The sequence below is a fragment of the Canis aureus genome, unplaced genomic scaffold, assembly GCF_053574225.1.
Source record: "Canis aureus isolate CA01 unplaced genomic scaffold, VMU_Caureus_v.1.0 ptg000163l_RagTag, whole genome shotgun sequence".
NCBI lineage: Eukaryota > Metazoa > Chordata > Mammalia > Carnivora > Canidae > Canis > Canis aureus.
The window spans coordinates 305883-327749 of NW_027554461.1; the positions used below are offsets into that span (position 1 = coordinate 305883).

The 21867-nt window shown below is 38.9% G+C and overlaps 1 protein-coding gene across 13 annotated transcripts in view; it reads left to right on the forward strand.

The window, feature by feature from the left end:
* Positions 1-21867, forward strand: part of LOC144309681 (ankyrin repeat domain-containing protein 26-like) — a 157200-nt gene that overhangs the window by 21086 nt on the left and 114247 nt on the right. For all 13 annotated transcript variants that reach the window (XM_077890777.1, XM_077890781.1, XM_077890778.1 and 10 more), the window contains exons 6-9: positions 6745-6851; positions 10597-10667; positions 13689-13722; positions 19503-19572. In XM_077890777.1, the coding sequence (XP_077746903.1) occupies positions 6745-6851; positions 10597-10667; positions 13689-13722; positions 19503-19572 (282 nt within the window). The remainder of the gene's footprint in view (positions 1-6744; positions 6852-10596; positions 10668-13688; positions 13723-19502; positions 19573-21867) is intronic.

Below are 21867 nucleotides of genomic sequence, written 5' to 3' on the forward strand. Positions count from 1 at the left end.
ATGGAAACAACTCCAAAACCAAAGCAGAGTGAGTGAAAAAGAAAAGTAATGCATATAGAAAGACCACATTCTGTCTGCTAGCCACCCTTCCACCCCAGAAAGAAAATCTTCCCCTTTGTGCCTGGGAGTAGATGGTGCCCTCAGAGCCCACAAAGGATTGAAGGCCTAGAGGGGAGTGTGGTGATGATGGAGGCCGAAAGGTGTGCAGGGGCTTAGGAAATGGATGCTTCTGGGGATGAGTAGGAGACCGTGACCCAGAGGAGTAGCTTGGGTGAATGTAAATGGGAGGAGAAAGCAGCAGGTTGTAATAGGCCTTGGGCACTCTAGGCCCTAAGGTTCAGAAGATGAGAGCAGGGGGATCAGGTCATGACATCCTACAGGTGGTGTCTGCTTGTGCTGGTAGCCACTCTGCCAGCCATGTACCACGGTGAGGCCTCCCATTCCGGAGAGTAGCTCCTGCTCAGCCTATGTATTTCCTCAGTGGGGTGGTAGGTGTGCATGGGGAGCTGGTGATGACCACACTTGCCAGTCTCCCTGTGTTTTCTTTGACATGCATTACCTTCAGTCGCTGCCCTTACAGAAACACTGTTGTGTGCCATAGATAGGGTCGATTTTTCATATTCGGAAGCTCAAACATTTCCTGGATGAAAATATTTTGAAATAACTGTCTAAGCTTTTGCTTTAAATAACAACACTTTTTATTTTTGAAGATTGTATTTATATGAGAGAGAGCAAACAAGAGTAGGGAGGAAAGGCAGAGGTAGGGAAAGAAAAGGCCTTCCCACTGAGCCAGGTAGCCTGATGCACGGGGCTTGATGTCAGGAGTGGGATCGTGACCATAACCAGAGAGAGATGCTTGACCCACTGAGCCCCCCAGGCTTACCATAATACTTCTTCCTTCCTGCCTTCCTTTTTTTAATTAAGCTTTTTTATTTATTTATTTTTTCACCTCACACTCTGGGGTTTATGTACTTATTTTATCTTTTAGTTTTTTCTTTTTCAAAATTTTTTTAGTTGGAGTTCAGTTTGCCAACAAAGAGCACAGCACCCAGTGCTCATCCCGTCAAGTGCCCCCCCCTTGGTGCCCGTCACCCAGTCACCCCAACCCCCCACCCACCTCCCTTTCCACCATCCCTTGTTTGGTTCCCAGAGTTAGGAGTCTCTCATGTTCTGTCCCCCTCACTGATATTTCCCACTCATTTTCTCTGCTTTCCCCTTTATTCCCTTTCACTCTTTTCTATTCCCCATATGAATGAGACCATATAATGTTTGTCCTTCTCCGATTGCCTTACTTCACTCAGCATAATACCCTCCAGTTGCATCCATGTTGAAGCAGATGGTGGGTATTTTTGTTTCTAATTGTTGAGTAATCTGTGGTATATGTCCGCAATGGAGTATTACTCAGCCGTGAGATTTTATTTATTTTTGAGGAAGTGAGCAAGCATCTACAAGCAGGGGATGTTGTGGGGGCAGAGGGAAAAGAAAGAGAGTAAGAATCTGAAGTAGACTTTGTGCTGAGCCTGGCGCAGCGCTGGATCTTATAACTCTGATCATCACCTGAGTTAAGACCAAGAGTCAGATGCTCAACGGACTAAGCCACTCAGTTGCCCCTAAATAATGATACCTCTAAAGAAGCATTAGAGAATACAGGTTTCTTTTATGTATTTATGGCAAATATTTTTGAGAACACAGAATGTGTTCTGAAACTTTATTTTCAAAAATGTTTTCTCACCCAGTTTGTTTTCTTATTTAGTGTCAAACAACAGAGGAAAGCAAAATTTGCCTTGGAAATAGGCTTTGTCTTAAAACACAAAACAAGTGTATTTTACAATATCAAATCTTGCTGCTGTTGAGAAGTTCCTATTTGATCAAAAAGTGATTGATTAACACGGTCAGAGTTTGTCTTTTATCAGCCTTGACTTAAGAGGGACAAAAGAGGGGCAAAGGAGAAAGCAGTCAGGAACATGCAGAGTGATTTAGACATTTGGCAAGTGAGGGGAAATATCAAGACAAGGTTTTTGGATTGTGTTTGTTTTTCTTCAGTGTTTATGTTTAGGTAAGGAGTCTTCAATTTTCAGGGATAGTAATTCTTACTTACGAACCAGTGAGTGTGTTGTAAATTTATATAGAGATCAATTCTAGGAGGACTCTAAGGACATCAGATTGGCAGTAAACTGGTGGTTGAATGGGCACGAAAAGGGACGCCTGTGTGGCTCAGTGATTGAGCATATGCCTTCGGCTCAGGGCATGATCCCATGGTCTCCCGAATCGAGTCCCACATGGCACTCCTTGAATGGAGGAGCCTGCTTCTCCCTCTGCCTGTGTCTCTGCCTGTCTCTCTCTCTCTCTCTCTCTCATCTCTCATGAATAAATCAATAAAAATCTTAAAAAAAAGTGGACAAGAAGAGGAAAGAACACAGTATAGTATTTTGCAGCTATAGCCACTTAGATACGAGTCTAAACTCTTCTTGCAAATCTAGAATGTCTTGATGGGAAGGACGTAAGGAGTGTGTAAATAATGGAATCAAGTGGCATTTTGAGTTTACTAGTCCTTGTTCTACCTCTAGCCATGGAAATTGAATGCAGGTTTGATAAGTGACTCATTTCTGTTTTTGGCTGAATACTCAAGTGATAGGGAGAATTGGCCACATAGGTGAAAGAGGAGACTGGCATGGTTGTGTACTGTACTAGTTCTCAGCTAGACTTGTGCTGGTGAATCACAGTCAACTAGGGAACTTTAAAAGAATTTACAAGCCTAAACTGTCCCGTGAAGATTTCGACGGAGTGAATCCAATAACGTGTGTACGCAGAAATTTGGAAATAGGGTTTTGAGATTCTGATACAACTCTTGGCTAAGAACTACTGAATGGGTAGGTATACATATACAAATTTAGAGATGTAAAAATATTAAATCTCTGGAAGATTTAACTGAAGTTGGATACTGGCTACTTCCTTCCACTCTCTCCAACATTAGCCTTTCATCTCTCTGTATCTCTTTGAGAATTACAGATGAAAATTATTGGTCATCTCTGTTGGCTTGAAAAATAATTACCTTTTCTTCCAGCTATCAGTCATTCACCGGCACCCAGATGGGAAGTCTTTATGAGTAGTCTTTTAATAAGTAGAGTCTGACCCTTTAAAGATTTTACGTGTTTTGCTACCATTCTGATTATTACAAGCAGGGTTTTCCCAATTGCAGCAGTAGAAATCCGTGAACCTTCTTTTTTAGTTGAAGCTGTGCGATAGACTATCTTAGGATGTCTTTCAAATTCATAGGGCCCTGGCATAGTGCATAATCACTACTGTGTTAAACATTCAGCATGTAGTTAGTGACAATACAGATGGTAATTGTTTTAATAACTTTGCTTCAGCATTCCTCTGAACTCCTGTCTGTTCGGTTAGCAATGTGAGGGAAGTAAATACAAATAGATTGTAGTTGAAACAAGCATTGGAAAATTCTGACAGTAGGTGTTAATGAGTCTTCACAGCAATTTTCCTTAGAAGGTGGGGCCTAATTTGTTGGTAAAACGTGATCCTGATGCTTTAGGAAAGGTTTGATGTCCAAGTATTTGTTTTATGCACGGCCATTGGAAACAGTCACAGCAAATAGAAAAACACAAGTAGGCTATAGACTAAATGTGGCCCCCGGATGTATTTAGTTTCCACTGTCAGTTGAGCTAACATTTAAAATTATGGCACGCATGTAGAACTCTGGATTTTGAGCTTTTCTTACAGATCACTTCTGGTACCTTGAGCCCATGCTGCTGTTTGGTATGCTGTGCAGAGGCTGTCCCTTTATAGGAGGCGTGTGTCTCCAGTTTGCTCGTGTCCCGCCTAGGTTCTTCACTGACTCGTGTCACCTGCTTTGCCTCCATAACCATTGAGTTTACAATTACTGTTTTATGGTATATGTTGACAAAGATTTCAAGATTTCAAGACACTCCATATTAATTTATAATATATATTTTATATTTTATGTTAATTTCTTAGGATTGGGATTGTATTTTCTGTTTCTTTGTCTCCTTATTTTTTTCATTACTTTATTCAGTAATTGATGAGAGACACACAGAGAGAGGCAGAGAGCTAGGCACAGGGGGAAGCAGGTTCTCTATGGGGACCCTGATGTGGGCTCGATCCCAGGATCCCGGGTCACCATGCTAAACCACTGAGTCACCCGGTACCTCAGGATGAATTTTCCAAGTTAAAATTTAAAAGTTGTTTTTTTTTTTTGAAAACCATTTTTTCTTTAAATGTACTGTATTCGTGTTCCTTTTGGAATATCTGCAGTCCTATGAGGTTAATCCATTTTATTTGGATATATTATGCATATTGCAGAGAATATTAAATTATTTAGTATTATTGATTGTGCTAAAAATAATCTATGTAAGCCAGTATTAGAATTTTTTTGTTATTAAGATTTTTCATTTAAATTCATTTTACCAATCTATAAAAACACAGTGCTCCTCCAGTATTCCTATTTTTATTGATAAGCTGTTATATTTTTATTTCTGATTTACACTTTGCCTAAAATACAAAATAATTATAAATAGTAATCACAGTAGAAACTGGAATACTAAGAGGATTTTTAGAAGTGGATATGCCTTACGGGTCCCAGAATTAATATAATTGAGACCAAATCTCATACTTATTTCACGTAGCATAATATCCTATGTCAGTCAGAGGAAGACAGTTATCATATGGTCATATTCATTATGTAGATGTTAGAAACAAAACAGAGTATCAGAGGGGAAGAGAAGAAAAAGTAAAACAAGACAGAGTGAGGGAGACACACCATAAGAGACTCTTAATCATAAGAACCAACCTGAGTGTCCTTGGAGTGGTTGGTATGGGTGTTTGGGGTAACTGGGTGATGGACATTACAGAGGGCACATGATGGAATGAGCACTGGGTGTTACATAAGACTGCTGAATCACAACCTTTTACCTCTGAAACTAATAATACACTATATGTTATTTAATTGAATTTAATCAAAAAGATAAAAATGAGAAAAATCTCATACTGAGCTTTCTAACAGTTAAGATAAAGCTTTATCATTGTATAATAGGAGTAAGTCCAAGGATATTATTTATTTATTTATTTATTTATTTATTTATTTATTTATTTATAATTTTATTTTAATTCAGTTTGCCACAATAAAGTATAACACCCAGCGCTCATCTCATCATTTGTGCCCTCCTTGACCAAGGACTATTTATTTTTTTAAAAAATATTTTATTGATTTATTCATGAAAGACACTGAGAGAGAGGCAGAGACACAGGCAGAGAGAGAAGCAAGCTCCATGCCGGGAGCCAGATGTGGGACTTGAACCTGGGACTCCAGGAACACACCCTGGGCTGAGGGCAGGAGCTCAACCTCTAAGCCACTCAGGTTTCCCAACCACGAACTACTTAGTATTAAGCATTCAATGTTCAGTTGAAGCTTATTTCTTTTATTTATTTATTTATTCTTTTTCTATTTTTGATTTCTACTAAGCTTTATTTACGTATTTTAGAGAGACAGCTTGTACATGCACAGTCTTGGGGGGTTGGGTGAGGGGAAGAGGGAGAGAGTATCTTAAACAGACTTGGTGCTGAGTGCCAGGGGAGCCCAGAATCCAAGGTGGGGCTGGATCCCACCACCCTGAGACAAAACCAAGGGTCACTCAACTGGCTACGCAACCCAGCTACCCTGAAACCTAGCTCTTTTCATTCAGAGTCCATCTCCTTAGTGACTCCTTAGTGACTCAGTGTTTTGTGTTGACATCTGGGATCCCATACCATTGATAGAAGAGAATCAAGCAAGTTTGTACAACCTGGAGAAAACCCTCGCCTTTATTGGAAAGTTCTTAAAGCTATATCCCTGAGAACTCTTATTTCTCAAGTATTAATGTTTGCTACAAAAAAAAAAAAAGGAATTGTCAAATGGGGATGAGCAAATGTAAATGGAGTTCATTTGTGCTACATGTATAGTGCAGTTTTGAGTATTTCACAAACATAGATGATCATTGAATCTTTCTTTTGGGGCACAGTGTCTTCCTTCTTGCAAATTATGTATTCTTTGGAATATAATTGAAAAAACACTATTCCAGAGATATCCATTAAAATCAATAACAATATTTTAAATATTCACTACTATGTTTTAGAGAGTGGAGATACAGAGATTAAAAAAATCACCCCTGCCTTCGAGAAGCTCTTGGTTTAGATGGTGTGGAATAGAGTGTACCATGGTATATTATGTGAGAGAAACAAAGATTCTTGGAGCCAGGCAATGTTTGAAGCGAGTTTGTAGAATGACTTCAGGTAATCTATGAAGAGGTAGTGGAGGTCTATTTTTTTTTAATTTTACTTTTTAAAAGGATTTTATGTTTTTGAGAGAGACAGAGAGCAAACAAGCAGGAGAGAGAGCACGAGTGGAGGGGAGGGGCAGAGGGAGAGGGAGAAGCTGACTCCTTGCTGCAGAGGGAGCCCAAGGTAGGGCTCCATCCTGAGACCCTGGGATCATGACCTGAGCTGATGAGCTGAAGGCAGATGCTTGACCAACTGAGCCACCCAGGCTCCCTGAGAAAGCAGTCTTTTAAAAAGAAGGAGCAGGTGGTGAAAACAGAGTGGTGAGAAGGAAGGGGCTAATTTTATTTTACTTTCTACAGTATATGTTTTAAGTTTAGCAGAATGTATAGAAATTTTAAAATTTAGCATGCAAATATGTAATTTTATAAATTATAAGTTGTTTTTTCACTTTTACAGGATGGCCTCACACCAGTTTTAGTTGCTCTAAATGAAAACAAAGAGCAAATGGTAAAATTTTTAGTAGGAAAAGGAGCACGTCTACTTTCAGGGGATACGGTTAAAAGGTAGAGTATTTTTTTGTTTTGTTTTTTAAACCTTACTATTTTGTCTTGAGTGGTAACAATTTCTCATGTCATAAATTTTATCTTAAGATGATTAAGTTATAGTCATATAGTGAAAAATGTCAGGATGTCATCTCTTAGGTAGAAAGCAATTTTTCTGACAGGCCAACATGAACAGTGTATAGCAGAATTCATATTTCTTTGTAATATTGATTGATGTCATTTGCAATAGTTTTTTTGCCATCGGATTTTATATTAAAAGGGTTTCATATTAATATTATTAGTTTTATAATGGGGACTCCCAACTTGTAGTTTACTTTATGACACAATTCTGGATATCTGAACTCTTTTATTAATATTTTTTAAGATTCTATTTCATACTTTAAAAGATATACAATAAGCATAAGTAGGAGTTGTTTTGTTTTTTTGGATGACACTTTGCTTTATTACTTTTTGTTGAAGAATACTGATGTTGTTAGATGATCCCGAAGTGGTTACCATTAGCAGATACTCTGGGTTCATCAGTTTTTATACTTTTTCATGTCCAGTATGTTTTATCATTTTCATTTTTAATTGGAATGGATTGAAGGATGAAAGAGAACCTTAGGTGAATAGACTCTTCCTTTAATGAGGATAAATCATAGGTGAGTGATAAAGAGAAAAGAGATGGACTTTAGATTCACAGAAGACTAGGTTTAATTGTTAGCTTGCCTCCTTGCTGGGTATGTGACCTTGGAAACATTACTTACCATCACCAGATACATATCCTGATATGAAAAGGAGGATAATAATATATCCTTCAAGGGTGGTTGTGTGTAAATAATTATATATATATATATAATCATGTGATTTAGTGCCTACCACATGTTTAACTTAACATCACTAACTGCAACTATGACTGTTTTCTTATCATTAGTGTGAATATTACTGTTTTAAGCCTACAGATAGCTTTTATACCGACCTGGCCTCCAGGTGGTTTGGAGGTACACTGTACCAGTTTAAGGAAGAAATGGGGATTTTTAAAATGATTTTATTTATTTATTCATGAGAGACACACAAAGAGAGGCAGAGACACTGGCAGAGGGAGAAGCAGGATCCGGAACTCCAGGATCACGCCCTGAGCCAAAGGCAGACACTCAACCGCTGAGCCACCCAGATGTCACAAAATGGGGAATTTTTTTTAAAAAACCCTTCACCTATTCAGATCAGTGACCTCGGCATAGTTTCTTGTTCATCAGAGGGTTTTAAATTAGCAACTTCTACTATGATACCCAAGTGGAACCAGAGACTTCTTTTTTGTCCCTTCATTTTAGCCGTGGGGTTAATTTACAAAAATGAACACTTGGACATGTTAGTGGTCAATTCTGTAGCAACATGTGAGATATTACCCTGATGAAGTATATCAGATTAGGTGCTTAAATACTCTGAGTTCTTAAGGATGAAGTTATCTCTCTGTTATTTTAGAATAGCCCTTATGCTTGCTGTAAAATATGCTGTAAAAGATGAACCATGAAATATAGTCAGTCTTCTCTTTAGGAAGGTTTTCCTAAGATGTATATGGATGGACTGCAGAAGAATATGCTATTATTAATAGTATTAATATGTAAGTTTACATTAAAATGCTAGTTATTACTAGGATACCTGGGCGGCTCAGCGGTTGAGTGTCTGCCGTGGGCACAGGGCATGATCCCGGGGCCTGGGGATCGAGTCCCACGTCTGGCTCCCTGTGAGGAGTCTGGTTCTCCCTCTGCTGATGTCTCTGCCTCCTCTCTCTCTCTCTCTCTCTCTCTGTGTATGTGTGTGTCTCTCATGAATAAATAAGTAAAATCTTTTTTCAAAAATGAAAATAACTTAAAACATGCTAGATATTTCTCAACTGAGGTTTAAAATATAGTAAAATAGTGTTACTTCCTAGGTAACAGCTGAGAAGGTATAATTTGATTCAGCACTTTGGGGTGGCAGTGAGTTAGAGCCTATCATCACCCAGAAACCAAGCAAAAGGCTAGACTAGTTAGAAGTAGCAATGGGTGCAGGGTTCTTTATGTCAGGACTCTTGAGACCTTTATCCTTAGGGATCCTCACTGTATCTGTTTCATTCCAACTATAACCCTTCTGCATGGGGTTCACATAATGTTATACCTGGGTGCTTCTTAAAAAGATTTTATTTATTTATTTATTTATTTATTTATTTATTTATTTACTTATTTATTAATGAGAGCAAGCACAAGTGAGGCGGAGGGGTGGAGGGAGAGGGAGAAGCCGACACTCTGCTGAGCTGGGAGCCCAACACAGGGCTGGATCCTTGAGGCCATACCTGAACCAAAGGCAGATGGTTAACTGACTGAACTACCCACCTCAACGTCTGTTTTGACTAACTATTGTGTCCTAAGATGTTCAGTTTCATAGAAAACTTTATACTTTTCCTTGTGGGTTATCGCCTATACTTTCCCCCTTGAATTTCCCGAGAACCTAAGGGTTTCCCTAAGACCAGAGAGACAGTCCTCTTTCATAAGCCTTTTGGATGGAAAAAAGGACATGCTCATCATTCTGTGGTTTCCTTTGATTCTGTTCCTGCAACATTGCTGTTGAAACTGGTTCTGCAGTCCAGTCATGATTGACTTTTGCTCATAGGATGCCCTTGCTGATCCTCATTCGTCAGTCCTCATGGTGATCCACACTTAGAATTCAAACTTACAACCCTTTTTTGTTTATTACATATGCTTATATGCTCAGCTGCTATTCCAAAGCCACCGGCATGCTGTTCTGGCAGCTGGGCCTTCTGGCTTTAGCCCCATACACCCTTCCCTTCACACTCAAAAACCTTACGTGGAAACCATATATTAGCCCAGACCTTCATGATGAATTAACCTTCGAGGATTTTGTTTGTCTTTTCTGCTAGCAGACTTTAGTTAGGACCATTCTAAACTATTAAAGGAGTTCAAATAATACTACAAGAAGAGACTGGACTTTCCTTCCCCTTTGTTCCTACATCTGTACCCGAAGCCTGCTTTATTTTTTTAATTTTTTTAAGATTTTATTTTTATTTATTCATGAGAATACACAGAGAGGAGAGAGAGAGAGGCAGAGACACAGGCAGAGGGAGAAGCAGGCTCCATGCAGGGAGCCCGACATGGGACTCGATCCTGGATCTCCAGGATCATGCCCTGGGCTGAAGGCCATGCTAAACCACTGAGCCACCCGGGCTGCCCCCCAAGCTTGCTTTAACTCCTGTGGAATACCTTTTTTATTAGGTCATGGAAGGTCTCATATTGCCCTTCCCAGAGTTGTGGGCATCACCTTGCCTGAGAGACCACGTTTTGGGTATAATACCTCATTAAATCCTCCTAACAGCCTTGTAATATAAGATGGTAAGATTCCTGTTTTATAGAGAAAGACTTTGAGTGGAAGAGAAGTGGCTGGTCTAAGAACAAAAAGCTGCTGGTTTTAGAGCTGGGACTTTGGGATTTGAGACACTTTCCATTATGGCAGGCTAACTCTTAGTTTACTGAGCAAAATGCCTTCAACTCATGACTGGTTCACCTTACTTTTGTTTCTCCTTTAATTATAATTACATACTTGATAAAAGTTTTTAGAACTAACAAATTTGAAGTACCTATTCGGGTAATTTAAGTTTTGATGTTAACCCTGATATTCTTTGAAAAATCTTAAGAATTTGATATATCTGGTAAATATTTTTCATATCAGTATTAAAAAAGTCTCATTGTTTATCACTCTTTCTTATACGTAGCAGTGACCAACTAATTTCTGAACATGAAGAAGAAATGAAACCTGAAAATTCTTCACAGAATCATGATCTAGGTATGATTTTTTAGAGTGAATTACTTATGGTGGTCCTAACATAGATGAAGTCAGAGTAAGGCAGTTTTGATCATGAAAAAGCAATGAAAACAAAACAAAACAAATCGGATGTGTAAATTGCATGGGTGTTTGGTTTCTTAATTTCTTTCTTAATAGTCTAGGATTCAGAATTTGAGAAGTTCTTTTTGGTAATTTAAAATATGAGGCAGTATTGTCTGAAAATAAATTCGTTATCTTAGTATTTTTTAGAATTTATTTCTTTATTCCTCAGAGACACACAGAGAGAGGCAAAGAGAGAGGCAGAGGGAGAAGCAGGCTCCATACGGATGCCTGATGTAGGACTCAATCCCAGAACCTGGGATCACAACCTCAACCAGTGAGCCATCCAGGTGCCCTCATTAGTTATGAGACTTAAAATCCTATGGGATAGCTTTGTGTAAATAAGGAAAAAAGATTTTCAAGTTAGTATGTTTTATGTTTCCTCTATAAACATGTTATAAAAATTACTGGTTATACAAATGGTATTTTGACTTTTACAAGTGGATTTCATTTAGTAAATATTATTATAGCGTGATTTGTCTCATTATCCTTAAAACTGGAACTCTGCAGTACCTTGCTGGTCCTTTACACAAATGGCAAACAATAAGAACTGCAAAACTTAGCTAGTGTGCAGAAAGACCAATGAGATTGCTTGATTTTTTAGGTGATGACCTATCCTACGGAAGCCTGTTGAGGAGCACAGGTTATTTTAGATGCTGTTGCATCAACACAATCTCACTATTAGTGACTTCACTTCTCTTAAGTCAGAATGTGATATGTTGACTTCATTAGAACAATGTTCTCTCCTGTTTGTTGCATAATACTGTAGTTTTTTGGAAATAAGATACTCTGTTATTAGTCAAAAGATGATCATAATAAATATTCAAAAAGGGCAACTTGGGCTCAACAAATTATAATAAAAGCACAAAAATGTTCGCAGTCACAAAGATGTTACCGTTGCTCCCCAGAGGTGGCACCTAGTGTGTTGCATGGTCTGAAATGTAGGAAGAAACCTTTGACTTAGTGGATCTCTATCACAGAAATTCTTTAGGTTGGCTTTGGTTTTGCAAGTTATAGGAAGCAAAGATGGAAGAGAGTTTTGGTCTTTCAAGGTGCTCATAATAGAATAGAGCTGTCTTTGTGTTGTGTTTTTTTTTTAAGATTTTAATTTATTTATTCATGAGAGACAGAGAGAGAGAGAGGCAGAGATATAGGCAGAGGGAGAAGCAGGCTCCAGGCAGGGAGCCCAACATGGGACTTGATCGGGGAAGTCGGGGATCAGGGCCTCAGCCAAAGGCAGACACTCAACCGCTGAGTCACCCAGGAGTCCCTGTCTCTTTTCCTGCTTGGCTAATTAGCAACAGCTTCAGGCATATTTTCACATGACAATATCCATGACCAGAAGAACTGTGTTTGTCTTTGTGTTTCTTTTATATAGGAAGAAAACTCAGCAGCTTGCAGTAAACTTCCCCTAACATTTTATAGGCTAGGTAACATGACTTGCTTGTTCCTAAACCAGTCACTGGTAAGTCAGGTACTGTGATTAGCTTAGAATAATCCTTTCTCCTTTTGCAGCTGGGGCGAGACCACATTCTTTGTGTATTGGGACACTAACTATCCAAATAAAGCTGTGGTTCTCCAGCAAGAATGAAGAATATGGAATGGCTGTTGGGGAGGGAGCCAGCAGGGATTGATAGGAGAATTTGAAATAGAAGAGTAATCAGATTAGATTTGAATTAGGGCCCTTTGGTTATGGCATAAAATGGGGATCACCAGGCTTTTCTTAAAAGGGCCAGATAGTGAATATTTTAGGCCCTGGGGTCTCACACTCTGCCATTGTCGTGTGAAAGTAGCCATAGCAATATGTATTGAAATAGATGTGACTGTGCTCCATTACAACTTTATTTACAGAACCAGATGGCAGGTTGGATTTGGCCTGTGGCCATAGTTTGCAGGCGTCTCGTGTGGAGGATAGATTGAAGAATACCAAGTTAAAGATACTGGAAGACAAAGGAAGCTTTTATTTCCTTAGCCAAGTATCAGTCCATTTTGAAATTTTCAGCCCTCTCTACTGAACAAGTCAGGAGGCTCAATTCATTCCATTTAAAATGTTGTTCTTGGGATCCCTGGGTGGCGCAGCGGTTTGGCGCCTGCCTTTGGCCCAGGGCGCGATCCTGGAGACCCGGGATCGAATCCCACGTCGGGCTCCCGGTGCATGGAGCCTGCTTCTCCCTCTGCCTATGTCTCTGCCTCTCTCTCTCTCTCTGTGTGACTATCATAAATAAATAAAGAAAAAAATATTTTAAAAAAATAAAAAAAATAAAATGTTCTTTTTCTAGGCCTTATGTCTTTCTCTAGAAAAGGTTTTGAGAAGAGTTTATTTATTTATTTGAAAGATAGCACAAGCGAGGTGGAAGGACAGAGGGAGAGAGAAAAGCAGACTCCCTGAGGGTCTCCACCCAGGACCCCAAGATTGTGACCAGAGCCGAGCCGAACTTTGTGATGAGGCATTTCATCCTGAACTTAGCAGTCTCTACTGAGGAGCTGGAGAGGTTCCGTTGTGTCCCAGCTAAATATGTATAGTCTGTTTTAACTGCTCCTAGTAGTGGAAGTCCAGGAAAATCATGCTATTTAAGTTTGCCATTGTCACTTTATGATAATGATTCTGCTAATGATACCATTTCCTGTCCGTCTCATAGGGTTTGGTTTGGTTACAATAATGGTCATTAGAAACATCCACTTGTATGTACCACATCCTGATAACTAGAATTCTTTCTTGCATTGGTAAATATAGAGGAGAAAATGAGATTTCTTAATGCATTAACTGCCTACCAATAGTACAATTAATATCCACTGTAGTGTGGTTTCCAGGTGTGGTCCCAAAGGAATACTTTTGAACAAGTCATCATCTGTCTTACAGTTTTAATATTCTGTATTTTTCTATTGTTGACTTAAAATGTATTTTCCTGCTTTCTTTACTAGTGGCTAAGAAGTCTGAAGAAGTCTCTTTAAGCAGGTAGGACTTTTATGGATTTTTTTAAAATGATGTGTTAACCAAGGAAGTGGAGAGGAAAGGATTTGTTGAGTGTTGTCTTCTGGGCTAGACACTGTATTATGTGCTTAATACGTCTTACTTATTACTTATTAGTCATTGCAATAGTTTCACCAAGGAGCTGTGCTGTTATAGCCTACTTTTTATTAACTAGTCAGCTGTAGTTCAGGGAGATGGATAAACTGACCCAGGATTCCATAGTTAATGAGTAGCAGACCCATGATTTGAATGTTAGCCTGCGTGGCTCCCACATACATGTTTTGCCCCTCAGCAGCACTGGAATTAAGATACAGATCTTAGATCATCCCAGATTGTCAAATTTCATTACATGTTAACTCTGATTTGGAGTTTTCTTAAGAACCAGGCAAGTCCAAGCATTTTCCTAATATATTTGACACAACTAGTGATAGCTAGAGGTAATTATTGCAGTGGTAACTAGTTTCTTGTTTTTACTGTCAAAGATTTTGGAGTGGATCTCAGTTACCTATGGCCACAGTACCATAGCTTTTACATAAGCAAGCCCTAATCAGGCAAGCTCTTAGATATAGTGACGTCTGCTCTCCTTGAGATGAATGATTTTTCTGAAAGTGAAGGATATGTAATCTAGGTATAGACCATGTAACGTTAATTAAATTTATCATCTATTTAGAGGGTATTTCTAAACAGTTGTCTATTTACTGACTTCTCAGTCTAATTTTCCCTTTAGGCTGGCACCCTTGATAAGTTCTGTGAAGCTTTTTCTTTTTTTGTAGACTTTTTTGCTTTTCTCCATGTCCTTTCTATACTCTTTTCTTGATTTTTTTAAACTTTCTTCTCCAATTTTCTTGCTGTTTCTTTTATTCCATTACTTTTTATCATTTCTGCAGCTAAGGATTCTCCATTTTTCTAAAGACAAAATGAAAAGCAGATAGAATTTCAGGGTTTTAAAGAATCTTAGAGATGTGTTAATCAAAATACTCTCTGATGCTGTAACCCATGTTTAACATCCTTACCAAGTGGTTGTTGAAGTGGAGAATTTGAAACTGAAAAGGGATTAAAGTGACTTACTTGAATTTGATAACTGACAGAAATGAGATTTAAATTTAGATTTTTTCCCTTTTCTCTCATCTTTGATTTAATAATATAAAGATAGGGAGTGGGTCTACTGTACATGAGACGGGAATTAGCAGGAGAGGGCATGTTTCAAGAAGAACCACACTGGGTTGAATAGGAAAAAGAGTTTTAGAAATGATGACAGAATATTGGAGTTTATGACAAGGTAGACAAAGGTCAATTACACAAAGAAAGAACACAAGATATTGGTTGTTGTTTATAAAAGCATATTAAAATAGAGCGTTCAAAAAAAAATAAAATAAAATAAAATAGAGCGTTCAAGAGAGTCCTGAGCAGCATTTCTTTTTGTTGGTTTGTTTATTTATTTATTTATTTATTTATTTATTTATTTATTTATTTTAATTTTTATTTATTTATGATAGTCACACACAGAGAGAGAGAGAGAGAGAGAGAGAGAGGCAGAGACACAGGCAGAGGGAGAAGCAGGCTCCATGCACCGGGAGCCCAACATGGGATTCGATCCCGGTCTCCAGGATCGCACCCTGGGCCAAAGGCAGACACTAAAGCGCTGCGCCACCCAGGGATCCCTCTTTTTGTTGGTTTAATTGAAGGAACTAGCATACTTCAGGGTTTCTTTTCCTTTAAAAAAAGATTTTATTTATTCATGAGACAGAGAGAGAGAGAGAGAGAGAGAGAGAGGCAGAGATACAAGCAGAGGGAGAAGCAGGCTCCATGCAGGGAGCCTGACTTGGGACTCAAACCTGGGTCTCCAGGATCATGCCCTGGGCTGAAGGTGGCACTAAACCGCTGGGCTATCCGGCTGCCCTACTTCAGAGTTTCTGTTGAGAAACATTAAAATCAGTTGAACCACTGGCAAGAGTATTTACAGCAAATAGGAATGGGACATCATCGACTTCTACCCCACCTTACAGAAGGCGGGTTAGATCCTTTCAAATAATGGGGGGAATGGAGATTCTGAACTATGTAAATGTATGGCCCAAGGTCACAGGGTCTTGTGATCGCTCCACCTCTTTTCGTAATTCTCTGATGCCCTTCCCATGTATGTGTAGGGTTTGGTGGGGTAGGACTAGCTGTCAGATCAATAACGGAGCTTCATTTGGGTAGTTGGTAAGGTGCCTACATTGAGATGACTGCATGGATGACTCAGACTCCATTTAGCTGGTTCCCAGGAGCAGGAAATGGCTCCTATTCTTGGTCATTTGAGCCTTTCCTTGTTTTGGGAATCTGTGCCTTGGCAGGCTAAAGACTTAAACGTTGGAGAGTGCCACTGAGCCCTGCAGAGGAGTGATCCAGGAGTGGTAGCTCACAAAAAGAAAATATTAGGCAGTGTGTGGGTAAATAGAGGCACAGATATCAGGACTATTTGTATAGCAGTCTCTCTTCTTGGGTATCTGAGTGCCCTTGATGATTTTTAAGGTCTTGCTAGTTTGTGTGGACGTAAATAAGGCAGGACTTGTGAAACTTGGATTTTATAATTTTTAATCTTTTAATCTCTTCGGGAATAGTATTCCAAGTAATAACATATAAATTTGTTCTTTAACATCTGTAGATAGTTCCTTTTCAAAATTTAAGTATAGTTGACACACCGTTATGTTGGTTTCATGTGTACAACATAGTGATTCAGCAGGTCTATGTTGTTACCCCATGCTTACCACAAGTGTAGCTACCATGTGTTACTGCATATTGCTCTTACAATTCTATTGACTATATTCCCTATGCTGTACTTTTATCCCTGTGACTTACTATACCTGGAATGCTGAACCTCCCACTTCCCTTCACCCATTTTTGTCTGTCCCCCACCCACTTCCCTTCTGGCAATACAGAATTCTCTGTACTTATGGGTCTGGTTCTGCTTTTTGGTTGTTTGTTCATTTGTTCTGCTTTTTTGATTCTACATATAAGTGAAATCATACAGTATTTGTCTATTTTGCTCTGACTTATTTCACTTGGCTTAATACCCTCCAGGTAATCCACATTGTTGCAAATGGTAAGGTTTCATTCTTTTTTATGGCTGAGTAATATTGCTCTGTGTGTGTGTGTGTGTGTGTGTGTGTGTGTGTGTTATACATCTGTTGATGGACATGGGTTACTTTCATATCTTGGCTGTTGTAAATAATGCTGCAGTAAACATTGGGGTACATATGTCTTTTCAAATTAGTGTTTTCTTTTTTTGGGGGTAAGTAAGTACCCAGTAGTGGATTACTGGATCATGTGGTATTTCTATTGGTACTTCTTCAAGGAAACTCCATTTTGTTTTTTACAGTGGCTGCCCCAATTTCTATCCTCATCACCAGCTCACGAGTATTCCTTAGTCTCTGCATCCTCACCAATATTTTTTAGTGTGTGTTTTTGATTCTAGCCATTCTGACAGGTGGAAGGTGATAATTCATGGTGGTTAACTTTTGTCCAGTTAGCTGTCAGACATTTCAGAGAATTCCTCACCTGTCACACTTAGTTATGGGAACTAAAACTGGGCCTTTACTGGGCATTTCACAGGTTAGGAGAGGTGAAAGCAAAATAGATAACTAAACCCTTTTTAAAAACAGAGGCCAAGGGGCGCCTGGCTGGCTCAGTCGGTTAAGCGACTGCCTTTGGCTTGGGTCATGATGTCAGGGTACTGGGATAGAGCCACATATAAGGCTCTCTGCTCAGCAGGGGCCCTGCTTCTTTCCCCTCCCTCCACCTGCCTCTCTGCCTACTGTGCACACACACACACTCTCTCTCTCTCTCTCAAATAAATAAATAAATAAATAAATAAATAAATAAATAAATAAATAACATGTTAAAAAAATAACACAGAGGCCAAATTTTGAAAGACCTGTATTCTGAAAACATTGGTGAAAGCAATTGAGGATGACACAAAGACGTGGAAAGAATTCCATCTCATAGATTGGAAGAGCACCTATTGTTAAACTGTGTATAGGACCCAAAGCAATCTACAAATTTAATGCAATGCCTACTAAAATCCATCGACATGTTTCACAGAACTAGAGCAAGCAACACTAAATTTATATGGAACCACTGAAGACCTCAAATAGCCAAAGCAATATTGGAAAAAGAAAAACATAACTGGAGATATCTCTATGCTAGATTTCAAGTTATATTACAAAGCTGTAGTAATCAAAACGGCATAGTATTGGCATTAAATGGATACAAATATCAGTAGAATAGTATAGAAAATCCAGAAATAAACTATAATGATATGGCTAATTAATCTTTGACAAAGCAAGAAAGAATATCCAATGGTTTGAAAAGGCAGTCTCCTTCAATAAATGATGCTAGGAAAACTGAATGGGTATATAAAAGATTGAAACAGGACCACTTTCTTTCACCATTTACAAAAATAAATTCAAAATGGTTTAAAGATATAAATATATCACATGAAACCATTTTATCCTTGAAGAGAGCACAGGCAATGATCTCTCTGGTATTAGCTGTAGCCAGGTTTTTCTTTTTTTATGTCTCCTGAGGCAAGAGCAATAAAAGCAAAATAAACTGTTGGGGCTACATCAAAATCAAAAGCTTTTGCAGTGAAGGAATCAATCCACAAAACTAAAAGGCAACCTTACAGAATGGGAGAAGACATTTGCATATGACATATCTGATAAAGGTTAGTGTAAGAATCTAAAGAACTGATACATCTCAACACCCAAAACACAATCCAGGTCAAGAATGATCAGAATATATCAGACATTTTTCCAAAGAAGATGTCCAGTTGGCCAACAGATATATAAAAAGATGATCAGCATCACACGTCATCAGGGAAATGCAAATCAAAACTACAATGAGATAGCGCTGCACACCTGTCAGAATGGCTAAAATCAAAACCACAAGAAACAAGTGTAGTTGAGGATGTGGAGAAAAAGGAACCCTGTTGCACTTTTGGTGGAAGTGCAAACTGGGACAGCCACCATGGGAAACCGTATGGCGGTTCCTCAAAAAGTTAAAAACAAAACTAACAATCCAAGAGTTGCACTCCTGCGTATTTACCCAGATATGACAAACACACCAATTCAAAGGGATACATGCACTCATGTTTTTACTACAGCATTATTTGCAATCATCAGCCTAAGTGTGCATGTTGATGGATTAGTGAATAAAAAGTGGTGTGTGTGTATATATATATATATATATATACACACACACACACACACACATATATATATATACACACACACACACACAATGGAATATTGTTCAGCCATTGAAAAGAATGACATCTTGTCATTTGCATGGTGAGAGCTAGAGCGTATTACGCTAAGCAGTGTAAGTCAGAGAAAGACAAATATGATTTCACTCCTAAGTAACATGTAAGAAACAAAATAAAAATAAGCGAAGGAGACAGAAAAGACAGATTTACCAAGAAGAAGACTGCTATAGAGAACAAACTGATGGTTACCAGGGGGGATGTTGGTAGGGGAATGGGTGAAATAGGAGATGGGTCATGATGAGCACTGGGTGATGTATGGAATTACCAAATCATTATATTGTATATATGAAACTAATGTAACACTGTATGTTAAGGATACTAGAATTAAAAATAAAAGCTTAACCAAAACGAGGCTAAATTTTCGTATGTCAAGAAACTTCATTAATAAACAACTGACTTTGACTCGATTTTTCTTTTTAAAGAAATGAACTTGTCTTTGTTTTCTATTTTTGCTGTAAAGTCGTACCTGCAAAGCTGATACTGATGATTCAAGGCCTTCAAAACATGAGGACTTAAGTTCTGGTACCAAGGTAAAGTACTCTCTTGTAAAATTAATTTTCCTGCTCTGAGTTTAGTGTTGTGTATTATTTACTCTTAAAATATAAAGTGGCTTGCCTCTTGTCATTTTATGTTTTTTTAACTTTTTTTTATTGGAGTTCAATTTGCCAACATTTAGCATAACACCCAATGCTCATCCTGCCAAGTGACCCCCTCAGTGCCCATCACCCAGTCACCACAACCCCCCCCCCACCTCCCTTTCCACTACCCCTTATTCATTTCCCAGAGTTAGGTGTCTCTCATATTCTGTCACTCTCACTGATATTTTCACTCATTTTTTCTCCTCTCCCTATGTTCCCTTTCACCAATTCTTATATTCCCCAAATGAATGAGAACATATAATGTTTGTCCTTCTCAAATTGACTTATTTTGCTCAGCATAATACCCTCCAGTTCCATCCACGTCAAAGCAAATGGTGGGTGTTTGTCATTTCTAATGGCTGAGTAATATTCCATGGTATACATAGACCACATCTTCTTTATCCATTCATCTTTCGATGGGCACCGAGGCTCCTTCCACAGTTTGGCTATTGTGGACATTGCTGCTATAAATATTGGGGTGCAGGTGTCCTGCATTTCACTGCATCTGTAGCTTTGGGTAAATCCTCAGAAGTGCAATTGCTGGGTCATAGGGCAGTTCTATTGTTAACTCTTTGAGGAAACTCCACACAGTTTTCCAGGGTGGCTGTACCCGTTCAGATTGCTAACAACAGTGTGAGAGGGTTCCCCTTTCTCCACATCCTCTCCAACATTTGTTGTTTCCTGCCTTGTTAATTTTGCCCATTCTCACTGGTGGAAGATGATACCTCATTCTGGTTTTGATTTATATTTCCCTGATGGCCAGTGATCTGGAGTATTTTCTCATATGCTTGTTGGCCATGTCTGTGTCTTCCTCTGTGAAATTTCTGTCCATGTCTTTTGCCCAAAGCATGATTGGATTGTTTGTTTCTTTGCTGTTGAGTTTACTAAGTTCTTTATAGATCTTGGATACTAGCCCTTTATCTGATAGGTCATTTGCAAATAACTTCTTCCATTCTGTAGGGTGCCTTTTAGTTTTCTTGACTGTTTCTTTTGTTATGCAGAAGCTTCTTACCTTGATGAAGTCCCAATAATTCATTTTTGCTTTGGTTTTGCTTCCCTTCAGGGATGTATCTTGCAAGAAGTTGCCATGGCCAAGTTCAAAAAGGGTGTTGCCTGTGTTCTCCTCTAGGATTCTGATGGATTCCTGTCTCACATTTAGATCTTTCATCCATTTTGAGTTTATCTTTGTGTATGGTGTAAAAAAGTGGTCCAGTTTCATTCTTCTGCATGTGGCTATCCAATTTTCCCAGCACCATTTATTGAAGAGACTGTCTTTTTTCCAGTAGATAGTCTTTCCTGCTTTGTTGAATATTAGTTGACCATAAAGTTGAGAGTCCACTTGCGGATTCTGCATTCTGTTTCCATTGATCTATGTGTCTGTTTTGTGCCAGTACCACACTGTCTTGATGACCACAGCTTTGTAGTACATCCTGAAATCTGGCATTGTGATGCCCCCAGCTATGGTTTTCTTTTTTAATATTCCCCTAGCTATTTGGGGTCTTTTCTGATTTCACACAAATCTTAAGATGATTTGTTCCAACTCTCTGAAGAAGGTCCATAGTATGTTGATAGGGATTGCATTAAATGTGTAAATTGCCCTGGGTAGCATTGAAATTTTTCCAATCTGTGAGCATGGCATATTTTTCCATCTCTTTGGGTCTTCCTCAATTTCCTTCTGAAGTGTTCTGTAGTTTTGAGGGTGGAGACACTTTACCTCTTTGGTTATGTATATTCCTAGGTATCTTATGCTTTTGGGTGCAATTGTAATTGGGATTGACTCCTTCATTTCTCTTTCTTCAGTCTCATTGTTTGTGTATAGAAATGCACCTGATTTCTGGGCATTGATTTTGTATCCTGCCACAATGCCGAATTGCTGTATGATTTCTAGCAATCTTGGGGTGGAGTCTTTTGGGTTTTCTTTTTCTTTCTTTTTTTTAAGATTTTATTTATTCATTTATTTATGAGATACAGTGAGAGAGAGAGTCAGAGACACAGGCAGAGGGAGAAGCAGGCTCCACACAGGGAGCCGGACGCGGGACTCGATCCCGGGTCCCCAGGACCAGGCGCTGGGCCGAAGGAAGTGCTAAACCGCTGAGCCACCCAGGCTGCCCTCTTTTGGGTTTTCTATGCACAGTATCATGTCATCTGCAAAGAGGGAGAGTTTGACTTCCTCTTTGCCACTTTGAA